Below are 17,426 nucleotides of genomic sequence, written 5' to 3' on the forward strand. Positions count from 1 at the left end.
TGGATTACAATTCCCATCAGCCATGCTAGCAGGGACTGATGGGAATTGTAGTCCATGAACATCTGGGGCACCAGAGTTGGACACCCCTATTCTGGTGGTTCTAACTTGCTACCATTCCTCTCCAGATGGGGATTTGGTGTATTTGGTACTCTCCTGATGCCCTTTTGGACTCACACTGTGGGTTGATGAATGAAGGTTTAATGAATCTAGAGATGTGGCAGCTCAGAAGACCCACAACAACCAGTTGATTCTGACTGTGAAAACCTTCAACAATATACTGCCTCGCAGTGTTGTTGTGAATATACTGCCTCGCAGTGTTGTTGTGAAGACAGAATGGAGGAGAGGTGAATGATGTGAGCTGCTTTGGGTCTCCTTTATGAGACAGGTGGGATATAAACAAATGAATAAATAGATATTCTCTATTGGTTTGACTTCTTGTGTCTGTTCAGTGCTTTTTGACTTCTGTGGAATCTTTGTTGAGCTCAGAGCGGTCCCACCATGTGGATTAGATTGCCTTGATGCGACTTCCTTTCTGTGCTTATAAAGTATTTTGTAGAACCTTTGCATGCTGTATAAATAATAATTATCAGGTAATTCACATAATTTTGTGTTATGCTTTTCATTTGTTTATGCAAGCGTGCAATCAGTGTGTGTGTACAAACAGAAGGGAAAAAACCAGCTGGTTATTTATGTTTCCTTGTAGCTTACGGAAGATGAAATTGCAACCATTCTTAAATCCACACTGAAAGGACTTGAATATTTGCACTTCATGAGAAAAATACACAGAGATATAAAGGCCGGGAACATCCTCTTAAACACAGAAGGGCATGCCAAGTTAGCTGACTTTGGAGTGGCTGGACAGTTAACTGTAAGTGTGAAGTCTGCGGGTGAAGTTCTTATATTTCGTAAGCAAAGCCTTACAAGGCACCCATCATAAAGAAGATTCCATAGTTAGTACTTATGAGATGGGATGAGAATCTGCTGTAATCAGAGAGAAAAAGTTTCTGTTTTCAGCAGTGGGGTGCTTGCGTATTGAAATGTGTCTCAATCCTAACCATCTCCAGTGGATGTGTATGTATGGTAGGGTTCTCGGTCACAATGACACATGTCCTGCTGAGTCATTGTGTCAAGAAGGTTGCATTTAAAAATGTCATTACTTGAATGTGTACCTGCTATGTACGCATGTCTTCTGAAGATATTAACTTGTGCATTATGTTGATGGATGTAGGTAAGGGGGGGTTCTCGGGTTTGAACCCCCCATTCATGTCCGAAGCTCCGCCCCTCCGTTTGTGGGTTTTAAAAACATTTTAGTGCTTTTTCGGTTTTTGGCCTGCAGGGGGCGCATTGTTTGGGCTAGCAGCACCAAACTTGCAGAGATTGTTTGGGGGACTCTCCTGATGATACTACCCAGGTTTGGTGTGGTTTGGTTCAGGGGATCCAAAGTTATGGACTCCCAAAGGGAGTCCCCATCCTCCATGGTTTCCAATGGGAGCTAATAGAAGATGAAGGCTACATCTTTGAGGGTCCATAACTTTGGACATCCTGAACCAAACTTCACCAAACCTGGGATGTACTATCAGGAGAGTCTCTTATTGATACCACCCAGGTTTTGTGAAGTTTGGTCCAGGGAGTCCAAAGCTATGGACTCCCAAAGGGGGTGCCCCATCCCCCATTGTTTCCAATGGGAGCTAATAGGAAATGGGGGCTACACCTTTGAGGGTCCATAACTTTGGACCCTCTGAACCAAACTGCACCAAACCTGGGTGGTATCATTAGGAGAGACTCCTAAAGATACCCTGAAAGTTTGGTGCTTCTAGCTTAACCATTGCCCCCCTGACAGCAGGCACCCCCCAAATTTCCCCTGATTAAATCCACCCCTTTCGGCATGGATTTAAAGGGAGAATCTGAGGTCCTCAGTTTAGAAGAAGAAGAAGAAGAAGAGTTTGGATTTATATCCCCCTTTCTCTCCTGTAGGAGACTCAAAGGGGCTTACAATCTCCTTGCCCTTGCTCCCTCGCAACAAACACCCTGTGAGGTAGGTGGGGCTGAGAGAGCTTTGAAAAGCTGTGACTAGCCCAAGATGACCCAGCTGGCGTGTGTGGGAGTGCATAGGTTAATCTGAATTCCCCAGATAAGCCTCCACAGCTCAAGTGGCAGAGCAGGGAATCAAACCTGGTTCCTCCAGATTAGAATGCACCTGCTCTTAACTACTACACCTCATTGAAAGTGATGCTTTTTCAGGGTGGGGGATAATCCACCCCAAAATAGCATTACTTTCAATGTTGTTTAACTAGGGACCCCAGATTCTCCCTTTAAGGTGGATTTAAAAGGAGAATTTGAGCTCTCTAGTTTAAACACCATTGAAAGTGATGTTGTTTGGGGGTGGATTCCAGCATCACAGCGGCTGCCCGGGGGCGGCGGCGCAAAACTCAGATTTTGCACCAGGCTCCATTTTCCCTCTATGCCTCTGCCCAGAGGGGAGGGCAGGGCAGGGGAGTCTACCATCCCCAACCTCGGAGAGCTGCTTTTATAAGCGCTAGGCCAGGGGCGGGGCTTGGGGAGGCGTGGCCATGCCCTAGGGGTGTGTGGGGGTGTGGCCCCCTGAACCCCCCATAAAAAAACCTACGTCCCTGATTCTGTTCACTTCTGCATGTTCACACGGTAGGCCAAGCCCAGTTTTCTTGTACATTCTCTCACAAACATGCTCATTCCTTACCGTATGTGTATACTGAATTTTTTACCTACCATTCCATGGGCTTGGGACCCTCGTACCTACGGGACCGTCTGACCCCATATGTCTCAGTGCGGCCTCTGCAGTCAGCAGAGGCCAATCTCCTGGTGGTTCCTGGCCCCTCAATGATGCGGCTGGCCTCTGCTAGGGCCAGGGCTTTTACAGCCCTGGCCCCTGCCTGGTGGAACACTCTCCCTCCAACTGTCCGGGCCTTTGGGATCTTGGTGAGTTCCGCAGGGCCTATAAGACTGATTTGTTCCACCGGGCTTTTGGGGAGGCTGGCCGCTGATGGTGGCCCCCCTCTTTAATTAGGAGGCCCTATTGCATCAATGGGGTCTTCCGTTCCCCTCTCCAGGGTTTTTTTTTTTAATTGTCGGACGCTGTTTAATCTATGTGCGCTGCCTTTATTTGGTTTTAGTTATTATTTTAATGTTATAGAGCTATATTTATTTTATATTTGTAATTTTGCTTATTCTCTTCCTGTATGTTGTGTTTTCCTTTATGTTGTACACCGTCCAGAGCCGTCTGGGGGTGGGTGTTTTATGAAACGAATAAATAAATAAATAAAAATAAATAAATATATACACTTGCAAATATGTGGTTTATATATATATACTTGCATCCTGAAATTAGAAGTCAGAGAGTTTACTCCAAAAACAATTGGACAATGTTTATCTTTACCTGTTTTAAGTAGGCAGTGCCATATCAGCTGTTTCAGGGTCGAATTTCCCCCCCTTTTAAGTCAATTTATTTCTGAACTTTGTCAACACCTACTGGGTTAGATGGGCTTTGCATAATAGTAGTACTTCAAGCCAAAGGAAGGTCCCTTCGTGTGTTGAACTTGTTAATTGTCTAATTCCAGGATACGATGGCAAAACGTAATACCGTCATAGGTACTCCTTTTTGGATGGCTCCGGAGGTAATACAAGAGATTGGCTATAATTGTGTAGCAGACATTTGGTCCCTGGGAATTACTTCAATAGAGATGGCTGAAGGAAAACCACCATATGCTGATATCCATCCAATGCGGGTAAGAATCCTGTATCTAACTTTAGACTTGGAGATATGTGCTCCGAGAACTCTGTCCAGCCGATGTCTTTGGGAGAGTGAAAGTAGGTAGATGTTCGTCCTAAAATGATTGTAACTGTGGCTGGGTGTACAACACCTAATTAAATCTGGGACTTAAAACTAACAAGCTATGGTGAAGCGTGATATAGGTGACACTGCCCTCACCTGGTTCAGCAAAAGTAAAGCTATGTTAATCTGATGCATCGTGTTTTATCCTGTATAAGGTGATTATTTCCACTGGGCAATAAAAGAATAAAGGCATCTTAAGCTGTTGTTTGAAGGCAGCTGTTAAAGTCATGCCTCTAATGAAATGGAAGCCATTTTTCAAAATAATGCTCAATGTTGCTGGAGATATTTTGATACTAGCTTGTCTACTTGGTTTTCTGTGTTTTTTGGTATTTAAGTAATCCTTGCTTCAGTAGAAGTTCCGTATAGCAAGCCATTTCTAGGAAGATGAAGAGATTTATGCATTTGGGTCTGCTTTAGTGGAGATATATATATTTAGTGGAGATATATATATTTAGTGGAGATATATATTTAATAACAACTGTTGTATGCCATCAGCTAGAGCTTCTCTTCTTTTGGGGGGCAATCTTATTCCTTAATTAGTAATTAGAATAGGGACAGCTGAGTTGGGACAGCTGAGTCTTTCTAGTGCAGGGGTGTCCAACTCTGGCGCCCCAGATGTTCATGGACTACGATTCCCATCAGCCCCTGCTCGCATGGCCAATTGGCCATGCAGGCAGGGACTGATGGGAATTGTACTCCATGAACATCTGAGGTGCCAGAGTTGGACACTCCTGTTCTAGTGGTTCTAACTTGCTACCATCCCTCTCCAGATGGAGGTTTGGTGTATTTGGTACTCTCCAGATGCGCCTTTGGATTCACATTGTGGGTTGATGAATGAAGGTTTAATGAATCTAGAGACGTGGCAGCTCAGAAGACCCACAACAGCCAGTTGATTCTGGCTGTGAAAACCTTCAACAATATACTGCCTCGCAGTGTCGTTGTGAGGACAGAATTGAGGAGAGGTGAATGATGTGAGCTGCTTTGGGTCTCCTTTACGAGACAGGCAGAATATAAATAAATGATTAAATAGATATTCTGTATTGGTTTGACTTCTCGTGTCTATTCAGTGCTTTTTGACTTCTGTGGAATCTTCGTTGAGCTCAGAGAGGTCCCACCATGTGGATCGGATTGCCTTGATATGGCTTCCTTTCTGTGCTATAAAGTATTTTGTAGAACTTTTGCATGCTGTATAAATAATAATTATCAGGTAATTCGCATAATGTTGTGTTATACTTTTTATTTGTTTATGCAAGTGTGCAATCTAGAGATGTGGCACCTGTCTAAAACTAGAGAGATGATCCTTTCTGAATAAGATCACTGCAACATTGCGTAGTTCAGACTTGTGCTCTATAGAAAGGTAATATTAAAAACAACAAAAACACCCAATCTCTTCTTAGGCAGAGCCTCATTGGATGCTTTATTTCTGCCCTACTGGGTTGCATGGAGAGAAGAACTTCCTTCTGACTGGTAGAACAAAACGTCTCCCCAATTTAGAGAATGGCCTTGGGGTGGTTCTATGCCCCAATAGTAAGAGTGCCTGTGAGTCCTTCCTTCTGCATGTTGCCTTTGGTGGACATGACTTCTTACTTGCTCTCTTCCAGCAGCAAGTGGCATAGTGGTTAAGAGCAGTGGCTAAGAGCAGGTGCACTCTGATCTGGAGGAACCGGGTTTGATTCCCAGCTCTGCTGCTTGAGTTGTGGAGACTTATCTGGGGAATTCAGATTAGCCTGGGCACTCCCACACACGCCAGCTGGGTGACCTTGGGCTAGTCACAGCTTTTCGGAGCTCTCTCAGCCCCACCCACCTCACAGGGTGTTTGTTGTGAGCGGGGAAGGTCAAGGAGATTGTAAGCCCCTTTGAGTCTCCTATAGGAGAGAAAGGGGGGGGGTATATAAATCCAAACTCTTCTTCTCTTCTTCCAGTCTGTGGGAACTGGCTTCAGTTCCTTATTAACCTTGGTAGTTTTGATTTTGAAGCCATGCAGATATGGCACTGTTCCTGGTACCATTGAAATGCTTTGTCTGGCTTGCCTTTCTGGCGTTTTGTGCTGGCTTTTTAAGAAACAAGCAGTGCTGATTGCTGGACATAACAGTTAAAATACAAGAATGTGGCACTTCCCATGATTCATGTTAAATGGGTTTCTTTAATACTTGGCAATTAGTGCTAGGTTACTAAACTCATGTTTTAAAGTTATTCTCATACACTTATGTCCTGATAGTATGAAATAGCTAAACCTTTTTGATCTTCAGGTTAAAACAGATTATTGATTATTGAAAATTAGGTCTAGTTTGCGTTCATGGCCATCCTTGGGAACCGTAATGATAGGGATTACTTGTATTTAATGATGATGGCATTGGTTTTTTAATTTGATGATATCATTCGCATTACATCTGGGATAACTTTGCCATAATTGCCTGTAGTTGCACTAGGTAAATGAAAGGCAAGAGCTAAATTAGCAACGAAGGTTTTACAAGCATGAAAAGAGTTGCATACTAACCGAGGGTCATTGTTTTAAGTGGAGGGGTTGTGAACTTTTTTAATTCCTGTAATCAAATGTATGATATCAAAGGGCAAAATAATTTATAAAAGAACAATTCTAGCTTATGTGGAACATATGTTCTCGTTAATAATTTGTGTCCTGGTTTTAAAGGTTTGTATGCAGTTATTATTCTTTTGTATATTTGATACCCCACAGTTCTTCTTAATTTTTATTAGTGAGTTGTTACAGTGGTTAAGAAGAAATACACAGATTTTGGTTGTGATAGTTTTCTCAGTGTTATACGATCCAGCTTCAGAAGACTTCTGGACATATGTAGATACTTTTCTTTTTTGTTTTAGTTAAGACATTCAATTGGTACAGGCAAGCATGAAAGCTTGGGCAAATTTTCATTGCTTTTTCTGGATCTTGCTTAAATTCTGTGGTATTTACGTAAAACACTGTTTTGTTACTTGGGAATGCATGCTGAAGTTATTCTGTGAGCTATTTTGCTGCAGGCCGGTTGGCACTGCCACAAAGGTAATGCTTCGCCAGTAGGCCATTTCCTTGTCAACTGCATTTACAGTCTAATAGAGATATTACATGACTTTTTAAACAAGTGTTTTGGCAGGGAGGAAATGGCAGATTCCATGCAAACAAGCATAGCTTCCTCTCTCTAACCACACACTAGCTACTCGGGGAGTTTTCCTAAGGTTTTGTGATAGTGAGGAGGTACGGAAAGGATTTCAGGTTGAAAGACTGCAATAAAAAGTACTTTAGGGCTAAGTAGCTGGGGATATGTAATGTCTGTCAGATCTCTGTGAAAAACCAACCTGTTCTTGTTGTGGTCGGAAAGGTGGTGACAATCAGCCAATGTAGCGTGCTTGTTTAGTGTATATTAAATCTGTGTAAGGTGCCGTGCGGTTCTTTCTGCACTTCTTCCAAGGGCCACCTGCTTTGCTGGTACACCTCAAATGAATACTTTGTAGACATTAAAGCTTAACTTGACTTGCAGTCTTTTGTGGCAGGAAGTTTCTGAGGGAAAAGATTTGGTTGGGATTGTTGACAGATTACCATCTCTTCAGGAATTGCCACAAAGTTCTTAGCTGCATACCACGGCTGCACTAAAACGTGTTGAAGTAGTCTCTGGAAATAATAATAATAAAGGCTGTGGGGGGCTGAGGAGAACATGCATGACACCATCTGTAGGTGGGCTTGCTTTTGTGGAACATTTCAAAACTCTTCAGTTACCCGTTTTTTCACAGAATCCAGATTGCCTTGAGGGAGAGCAATAGAGATTAGTGAGGAGAAAAGTAATGGACAAATGTCTGTGGAAATGTGACGCTTCCCCCCTCTGAAGTCGCCCCATGTACACTAATACAGTAATATATACTGTTGCAGTAACAGTACTTATCTACTGTCATTAGGCTAGTAAGTGGTTTTATTGTATTATTGTTACAGCTTTATTGTATTTTAAATGAAGTGCACCGCTCTGAGCCCACATTGCAGGGGAGGGTGGTCAAAAAAATCCCATCAACGAAACTACTATGGAAACGCTAAAGGGTCTGGAAAACCTGTAGCAGGATGAGGCTATTTTTGTAGAGCTAGACGTCACATGTTACAAGACTACACGAATACTGCACTCTATGTTCATTGCCCTGTCACAGCTGGTGACACTTGGATTTGCAGCCGAGCAGTGTAGCCGATTTGGGCTGCCACTGCTTAATTCCTGTCACACCCATTCTTCACACTGACAAGTAAGGAATCTTTACCTAGTGTTATCCAACAAGTCTTTAAGAACAACACATGCCCCTGAAGCCCAGCTGAACCCACCTCTGGACTGACTTCCCTTTTCCTTCCTCTGTCCTTCAGATTACACCCGCGGATGCTTTCCAAGCAGGCTTCAGTCCTGGTGGCACTCCAAGAAACACTGCCAGCAGTTTGAATAAGCAAGCTAGCTTCACATATACTTTCTCCTCTTTCCCCCCTTCCCCCTCTCTAATTTATGCCATTTTGTCTTGGGAGAGGCTAGTAATGCAAGATCTTGAAAACATATACAGCATTTTCCTTTATTGTTTTCTGTGCTCGAGTGGTTGGTAATGGACATGTGGACATCATATGTTCCACAGAATACTGTAGGAAGCCAATTTGAACTGTTTCCATTTGCCTTAAGTCCAATCATGATATTTATTTTTCCATGGCATTTACCCAGATTATCCATACCTCCTGCTTAGCTTGTGTCACTGCCACCATGGACTAATCTGCTTGTGATCACCCGTTTCTTTCCAGTGTTCTTATAACCAGCTGCCTTTCTCTGTTTATGTTGCCATATAACCTTGGTCAAGAACTGGGTGTTCTGCGGGAAATAAGTGACCACATGAACTCAATAGACTCGGAGGGAACTTGGCTTTGAGCAGTATTAGCTGTTGAATGTTGCCTTTCCCTTTCCCCCCTCAACAGCTGAGGGACGGGCGGGGGCACAGTTGGCAGTTGTATATTCTCCAACATTTTCACAATAATAGACAACATAACTGCCTAAGAAAAAGATGAAAGACCCTACCCAATTTTACTTTAATGTATGTAGATGAAATGTAGGCATCTGCGAAGTTCCCTTCATATTGCTTCTTTAATATCCGCACCAATTCTTTCATCAGGATCCAGTTTCTTAGAACGGGATGAATTGGGGCTCTTGGGAAAGTGTATTTTAAACATTTATTTACATTTCAGTGTTTAGCCTGCTTTTCGGCAAACAAACATCCTCTAAGGAGTTTGTTGTAACTGAGTACTCAGAGTTTTCTATTTGTGACTATATTATCCACGCTATAAAGAAACATGATAAACCCTAAGGGGGGAAGTGCGCTCCCTCCCTCCCTCCCTCCCTTCCCCCCTTTTGCCGTCATGTCACATCTGATGCATAGTGACCCCTGATGGGGTTTTCAAGGCAAGAGATGTTCAGAGGTAGTTTTCCATTGCCTGCCTCCGTCACAACCCCGGCATTCCTTGGCAGTCTCCCACACAAACGCTTGCTAAGTTTTGAGACTGAGAGTGTATGACTGGCCCAAGGTCACCCAGCAAATTTCCATGGCGGAGTGCAGATTCAAACCTGTGTTTTCCAGATCCTAGTCCAACACCTTAACCACGAGATCACACTGGCTGTCTCTGAGATAATCTGAATGCATGCAGATTTCCTCTAAATTTCACCAGATTGCCTCTTTTTAAACCTTATATTTCATGGCAACTCTACAGAAAATGTAGTGGACAGAAAAACCTATGGAGTTTCCCCCCTCTTTAATAAGTGTTCTATGTGGCACTTGGGAATACCGGGCTTCTGTTAATAGGCTGATGCGGGGCACATCATCTTTTACCCAATACTTTCTTTTGTCTTAAGATTTATTTCAGCAGTAGGCTAAAAAGAAATGGGATTTAAGTGTTAATGGGCTGCTGCTGTGAAAGAGCAAACAGCTGATCCAGTTGAGAGATCTTATCAAAACTTGAATAAATAAATACCTATCCCAATGTGTATTTTTTCTCATGTAGCAAAGAAGTGTACTAGAAAATGCCTTCTTCTAGTAATACATTATTCTGGAAAACAAAGCACAGTGAATGCTTTCTCATTGAAGTGTATTTACATAAACAGAAATTTCTTAACCTTGTCTAGTGATAGATATATTATATTGTCCACTTAAAGTTGTGAACTGAAGACTGCTTAGTTATTGCTGACAGCTATATTATTATGCATTGGGATATGTGATATTGTCATGTATTAAACTTAACAGCTGTCAAACTAATTACATCACTGCTTTCCTGAAATCTGCCCAAGTACCAGTACTAGAGGGAAACTATTAAGGCAAGGGCTTTCCATGACAAGTATACAATAGAACATGCAACCTTTATTTTCATGTTTCCATTTTTATCCTTTCATTCAACTGACCAGGTGATAGAGCCATTGCTAGATGTACAGCTAAATTACTGGAACAAGCTCAAAAATCTTTACATTTGTCTCCACAGACAAATTATTAATTCATTTGACAGGCTGGAAACTGTACCCTAGAATTGTAAAACCAATTTCTTGGCTGAATCTTGGCTCATATTGAACCTTGCTTTTGTTTATAATTCCTTTTTATAAAGTGTGTGTATGGGACTATTGTAAAGGATGGGAAATAAATTGAAATAAATTTAAAAACTTCCTTCTTTGGAGGTTTTTTATACTGAGGCTGGGTGGCTAGTTGTTGGGAGTGCTTTGATTGTGTATTCATTCATCGCAGGGGTTGGAATCAATGGCCCTTGGAGTCTCTTCCAACTCTGTTATTCTATGAAATAATAATAATAATTTTTAAAAATCCAAAGGTTTCCCCCCCTCAATTTATTGCAGTCGGGAACCAGATTCTGTCAATACATATATGGTCAGAATTCCAAAATTTCAGCCAACTACAGCACCAAATTTAATTCAGAAAAGTTTTTTTAAACAATTAAACTTTTAATTTTCCCCTATTGGGATAAAAAAAACCAAAGGTTGTTTTACCCCAGTAATAGAAGAAGAGAGTTTAGCTGATTATTTATTTTATTTATTGCACTTATATCCCGCCAATCTCCCATAGGACTCAGGGCAACTTACAAATAAAAGCATATAAAACCATACAATACAATGAATAATATAAAAATATATACATTTAAACATTATAAGCATTAAAAACAGATTACAAAAGATGGCTAGAAAAAACTACCTGGGGGCATAAAAACGGATGTGCGCGCCGTATCCAGACGAGGACCAGAAATAGTTTTAGAAAAAGGGATGCCCGGCTGGCCCGGCGGAAAAAGGCTGGCGGAACAGTTCTGTTTTACAGGTCCTGCGGAATTGAATTAAACTCTGCAAAGCCCAGATGTCCACCTCCCACCCTGCTGTCAACACCTTCCCCGCCCCCCTCCGGCTGGTCAGAAACACTATTTCTATGAATTCAGGTGGGCTGCAGCAGGAAGTGGGAGAGTTCTTTTCTGCTGACAGGAAATGCTCTCTGTCAGTAGAAGGCATCCCTTGGATCCAACCCATAATCTGTTCAATGTATGTGGTGCTATAGAAGAACACAAGCAAGAGACAGGTCCAAGCAGTGAAGAGGTTTTTTTGCTCTCTGAACTCAGCCAGGCCTTGAGAAAAGGGGGCAAAGTGACCAGAGAAGAGTGCCTATGAGTCAATGTAATCACACATTCTTGGACTTCATTTCAAGTTGGGGATGATATCCTGTCCATTTCCATTGTAAATGACTGAGCAGGACACAGTTCTGTTCAGAACAGCAGACAGAATGAGAAGCTAAACTGTTAGCATTATGATTTGGTACCAATCTGTTGTGTACCACAATGGTACACACTCCTAAAGAATGGTCTGCCATCCCGAAGGAAGAAGAAGAAGAGTTGGATTTACATCCCCTCTTTCTCTCCTATAGGAGACTCAAAGGGACTTACAAACTCCTTTCCCTTCCCCCCTCACAACAAACACCCTATGAGGTAGGTGGCGCAGAGAGAGCTCAGAAGAGCTTTGACTAGCCCAGGGTCACCCAGCTGGCATGTGTGGGAGTGCACAGGCTAATCTGAATTCCCCAGATAAGCCTCCACAGCTCAGGCGGCAGAGCAGGGAATCAAACCCGGTTCCTCCAGATTAGAATACACCTGCTCTTAACCACTATGCCACAGTATAGAATGCCAGGAACTTAGATACGCAGGGTATGAATTTTCATTTTTGGAGTACAAATGAATGTAAGGTCTCTTTGTTCTGTTTGTTGCAGGCTTCCAGCTTGTAGGCTTTGGACGTTCTCCATCTCCTCTTCCAGGACTGAATAAACGCTCAGGGGTCTGATCAGGCTGATTCTTTTTCTCTCAAACCCCCCACTCCCCCTTTCCAATCTTCAACTGTCACTCAGCAATGCTCAACCATCTGTCCCTTTGGGAGGATTTTTAGTCTTCATCAGGGTGCTTTTGGGGGGTTGAGTGCATTAATTTACAAAACTACATTTTTTCTGCATACCTGAGGGAGTCCCCTGATGACGTAGAGACCTTACCTTGACTGTGGGTGGCCTAGAGTTGTGGTTTTTCCATATCTTTGTGTTGGGGAGGCAGCTTACACAGGTTGAGCAATCCTGGGATAGTTTTATGCAAAGAAACTCCCCCCCCCCTCTTAATCTGTAGGAAATTTAATAAGACACCTCTGTTGCCTGCTCATAGTGGCAAATTAGTATTCTGCCTCCTTGTGTGTTCCATTTGTACTTCTACTGTAACATCTCCACTGGAGATTGTGTGTATTTGCTTAGATTACAGTCAGTGTGCATTCCCATGACTTGGACATATATATTTTTTACCCATAGCTTTTTCTCCAGACTTTAGGGAGAGGGGATTCTATTTTGGCTTCCTTCACAGATGTCATTAGTGCCTGAGGGAAAGGACTTCTCCATACCTAATATGTGAGAGAAACTTTGCATCTTGTCTCATGGGTCTTGCTTATATTTTATGCTGATCGAAGAAAGATTTTTTTTGCAGCATTGTAAACTAGGGGGAAGGGAAAGGGAAGAGCACATCGCTTTTCCTGTGCTGATATTGGTTTTTCTGTTTGAGGTCCCGTTTGTCTGAAACACAGGAAGAGGATTGTTCTGAGCTAAACCAGGCGGTCCAATCCCAGATGTGCCTAGTGCAGTAATTTTTGTCCCCTTTGAGATAGTCTGGGGTCTCTTTTCCACCCTTGCTTTCCTGTCTTGATAGGAAGAGATGTAGCAGTCTGAAAATGGGTACTCAAGACACTGTCTAGAGATCCCCCACTGAATTTCAGGGGGAACTCCTTATGGAGTTTAAAGAGGCTTCCAAAAATAGTGGGGGTGTTGGTACGCCTGCGAGACTGCAGAATGTGTTTTTGTATTGTTATGAAGTCAAGGGAGAAATATTTTAAATTTCTTATGTAGTTGAGTGTGTAAGTAGGAAACATTAATTGGAAGTGTGTAATAAAGTAGCAGAAGGAAAGAATATACGAAATTTGGACAACAACTCAAGAGTAATTGAAATTTAAATAGAAAACATTTATTTCAGACTTCTAAATGAGGATTTAATTAAAGTAAAATTAGCTCATCTTTTTAGTCTTATCCTTGAGTAGGAAATTTGAAACATACTTGACTTGATGGTTGGCTTTCTCTGACTTTGATTAATCACTTTCAAAGTAAGCAGAGGATCAGAACAATAATTTCATAATTACACGCCAGTGAGTTAACTTGAAACCTTAACTAAAATAACTGTAAAGGAAGTATGATGATGGTTAGTTTCATGTGATGCTGTATATTTTTGTTATATAATTCAAATACTTACGAGTGCTAATCTGAAAAAAGAGAGCAGTTCTATGGTTCCATTCATTTATTTTCAGGATGTTTTAATAAGAAAATGTTTGAGCTGGGAATATTAATTTCAAAGGAATCCTAGCAATAGTTAGGGGGCCTTATACAACCTCCATTAATGTTGTTACAAGTCTCTCCTTAGTACTTTGCACACATTAGATCAAGGCCTACTACTTTTAAGCTTTGTTGAAGATACATTTGATGGAACAGTCATTATGGTTAAATTATTCAACAAATGGAACTTGGCATGAATTATTATTTATGGTAATGTGCTGGCTTGGTTTTCCCTGGAGAAAGGTTAAAAATAAAACTCTGAACTCACCGAAAGAATTTTAAACTGCTACAGAACATGATTGCTTGTGATGTGAGAGAGTAAAATATTTCTGTGCAAGACGAGGCTATACTTCAGCTTAAAGATCTGTGAAAGGTCCCAAAATGGTCAAAGCATCTGCTGATCAGCATTTCTTTCTACAGATGTGCTCTTGGCAGTTTCTGGAGCATCGCTTGTGGCTGCTTTGCAGATTGGCAAGGGCAGAACAGATGTTCTTCCTGCTCACTTGCGCCTCCAACCAGATACTGTGAAATCCTTGAGGTTGTTATTAGGGTTGGTCGATACCAACAATATTCGGCCCGATTCGGATTCGGTCCAGATTCAGGCCAATAGGCTCGGATTGGCCGAATCCCGAACCCTCCAGATTCATACTGCCCCAAGTTGTTATATTGAAGGCAGTCTGGCTGCTCTAGAGTTGGGGTCAGAATGGAAGAAGAAGAAATGAAGCCACTCACCCTACCTGCAGTCCTGATATGGAGATGTTCTGCTTGCGTTTCAGTTTTCTTTTACTCTTTGGTTCTGTATCAGCAGAAGACATTGAGCAGGTTTTGTTCATTGACCCTTGGAATGTAGAAGTACATTTCTCTTCCTCTCCCTTCCCTGGTCCTAAACGATGGCTTGCATGTGTGAAGCAACCCTCATAAATCAATCACCACTGCCAGAGTTCTCTCATTGGCCCATGTTGGCTGAAGCCTGATATTTTTTCAATGGAGACGGCTTCATCTGTGAGTCATTAAGTAATGATATACTTGCATGTGTGAATCAGTTGCTCTTTCTGCTGTCACAGCTGTGGGCACTGTTGACTTCTCTCCTGGGGAAGGGCGCAAGGCCAGAATCCAAACTAGTACTTAAGTATATTTGGTATATGTAACCTTTTATCTGTGACCTCTTAATTAACTTTCATTAATTCCAAATTGTCCAGGTGCAGTTGCTGTAGGAGCTCCACTAAACAATATGGTATTTGAAAGTTAGCAGAGACATGATAGTAATTTATGTAATTAGTATCTTAAATACGCACAAAAAGCTGAAAACGGAGGGGGCTCTTCAGTGTTTAATCAGACGTTCCTGTAAAATATGCATATTTCCCCTACCATATTTTCTCTCATTACAATTGATTTACTTGGGAAAGTGGTGAGGAGCTACTTGTCTGGCAAGCATCTACGTTTGCAACACATCGTGTTTTAAAAACGCAGTAGCACGTTGTCTCCTGTTTTTCTTAGAAGACAATTATCAAATGCACAGTCGCAAAAAGACTGAGGGATATTAAGCTTCCACTCCACTAATGCCTTTACAGATCCAATGTAATTATTGACTGTGCAGAAACTTAAGATTATTTAGACTAGAAGTTAGGGTAAAATATGAGGTTGGAATAAAGTCTCTCAACAATCAGTACACAAAAACTCTCTGTGTTTAGTGCTTGCTCAAAGGCAGCCTAATACAGAGATATGTTTCAACGGATAGGATATATATTTAATGCAAGGGTTTTTTCTTAAAAGGAGAGGTGCCAATCAATCTAAATTTGTTTGCAGCTAAAATTTGATGGTCTAAGGATAACTTATAATTCCTTTCTTGTTATAAAATAGTTAGATTTTGTAGTAGTATCAGTTAAGGAGTTTATGGAAACTTGGTTGGGGATTGTTTAAAAGAGCACAAAATCTTTAATTTGAATTTGATAACACCTGGTTTCATTTTTGTTCCCACAGCAACACCACTGGTACCAGAAGTTACCAGTAGACCACCCTGGTTCAAGCAAAGAATGAAATCACTCTGGCCTTTCCTTTTTTGCCCTTTAGTTTGCTGACTAAATATTTAAACAGAGCTATAACACATCTGTTATAGTTTGTGACATAGCTGTAGAGCAAGACTTTGTGGTCCATAATTTGCAATTGTATTTTAAATTTAATCTCGATTTTTTAAAAAGACTGTTTAGTACTCTGAAAAAGTAGTTGATACATGATTTACATTTTACAAGGCAAGAAATAAGAACGCGTATTTTAAAGTAATAAGCTGTTCTTTTCCTGAGAAGAGGACCTAAAAGTTCATATTTTTAGCGTGCATGGTCTATTTTTAACATTCTGTGAATCCAAGGTTGTTTCCAGATGTGAGCTAGTTTTCATTATTGAGATTCCCATGGGAAAGGAAGAGAGCCAACACAAATGTTACCTCCAGATTTTTGCTCTTGTGCCTTTTTGACAGTGTCAGTAAGTTTACATTGACTGTGAGCATTGGTTAAAATGTTTAAAGATGTGTATGGAATTTTAAGCATTAAGAGTCCTTAGCTATGTGTTTTGGGTGGTATGTTTTCAAAGTCGGAAAGGACAATAAGACCTGGAAAGTATTGGATGCCCCTCTGTGAACCAGAAAAGCTATCCTTTTAACAAAATCTTTTTTACCACTGCGATAATACAGTTGGCGTAATTGTGAACACTGTGCTGTCTTGAAGCCTACAGGGATTTTATATCACAAACATTTCTTCTCCTTATAAAGAGGATCAAAATTAGCAACAATGGTTCTTGTAGTTAGCCACAGGAAAGTTAGATATAACTGAATCTTTTGTAGCACTGAATGTCTCTTTCAAAATGGCAGCAGAACCAGTTCCAGAGAGCTAGCTGGAGTCTTGTGGCACAAGGGACACATGTTCATTCATGTATAAACCTCCTTGCATTTGAGGAAGTGAGCTCTTATCCTTAAAAGTTCATGCTGGAGTGAAAAGCAGGTTACAGGTTTTGTTTATTTGAGATTCATTATTCCGCACTCCATACCAAGATCTCTAACTACTAACACTGCTAAAATATTTATTAGCTTTCTGCCCTTAAAATTTCACCAGTTAGAGATGTTCCCAGCAAGACAGACTCCTCAAGTTTTTTTCATACACTTTGACATGCATGAGCCAAAGCGTGAGTTTTTTCCAGAGGTTGTAGACCAAATAACTGTGACGTCAGAAAAAATAAAAAAATTAACCTTAAGTATAGAAGTACTAAGTGGACATAGCAAATAAAAGCATGCAGGTAAACAGCAAAAGACTACAGCTGAAATGACTGCAAATGTAGTTCTCTTTCTCTAAGTCTAAACTTTTGTCTTTGTTGTTGAAGAGATAGGCAGATATATCGTAATGGTTCCAGGTTTCTTATTTCTTATTCAGGTTCTGTTCACCTCACATTACTGCCTGTGTACGTTTCATGTAGAGTCCCCACAAAATGTCCAACATGTCTACCCTCTTGTATTATGACTAGCTGTCTGTCTTCTGTCTTTCTTCACTTCTCCTTTCTTCTGTCTTTCTTCACTTCTCCTACCCATCAACCCTCAAACCTTCTCCCACTGTGAATTCACCAGGAAGGGAAGAAAAGAGACTGCAGCTGTCTGGCCAGTTTGAGATTGGAAGGTGCC

General features: G+C 41.3%; 1 protein-coding gene across 1 annotated transcript in view; it reads left to right on the plus strand.

Moving 5' to 3' along the window:
* STK3 (serine/threonine kinase 3) overlaps nucleotides 1-17,426 on the plus strand; it is a 136,106-nt gene that overhangs the window by 24,078 nt on the left and 94,602 nt on the right. Inside the window, exons 5-6 of the mRNA XM_048508200.1 lie at nucleotides 704-868; nucleotides 3,594-3,761. Coding sequence (XP_048364157.1) covers nucleotides 704-868; nucleotides 3,594-3,761 — 333 coding nt within the window. The remainder of the gene's footprint in view (nucleotides 1-703; nucleotides 869-3,593; nucleotides 3,762-17,426) is intronic.

This window comes from Sphaerodactylus townsendi, linkage group LG09 (genome assembly GCF_021028975.2).
Source record: "Sphaerodactylus townsendi isolate TG3544 linkage group LG09, MPM_Stown_v2.3, whole genome shotgun sequence".
In the NCBI taxonomy this organism is placed as follows: domain Eukaryota; kingdom Metazoa; phylum Chordata; class Lepidosauria; order Squamata; family Sphaerodactylidae; genus Sphaerodactylus; species Sphaerodactylus townsendi.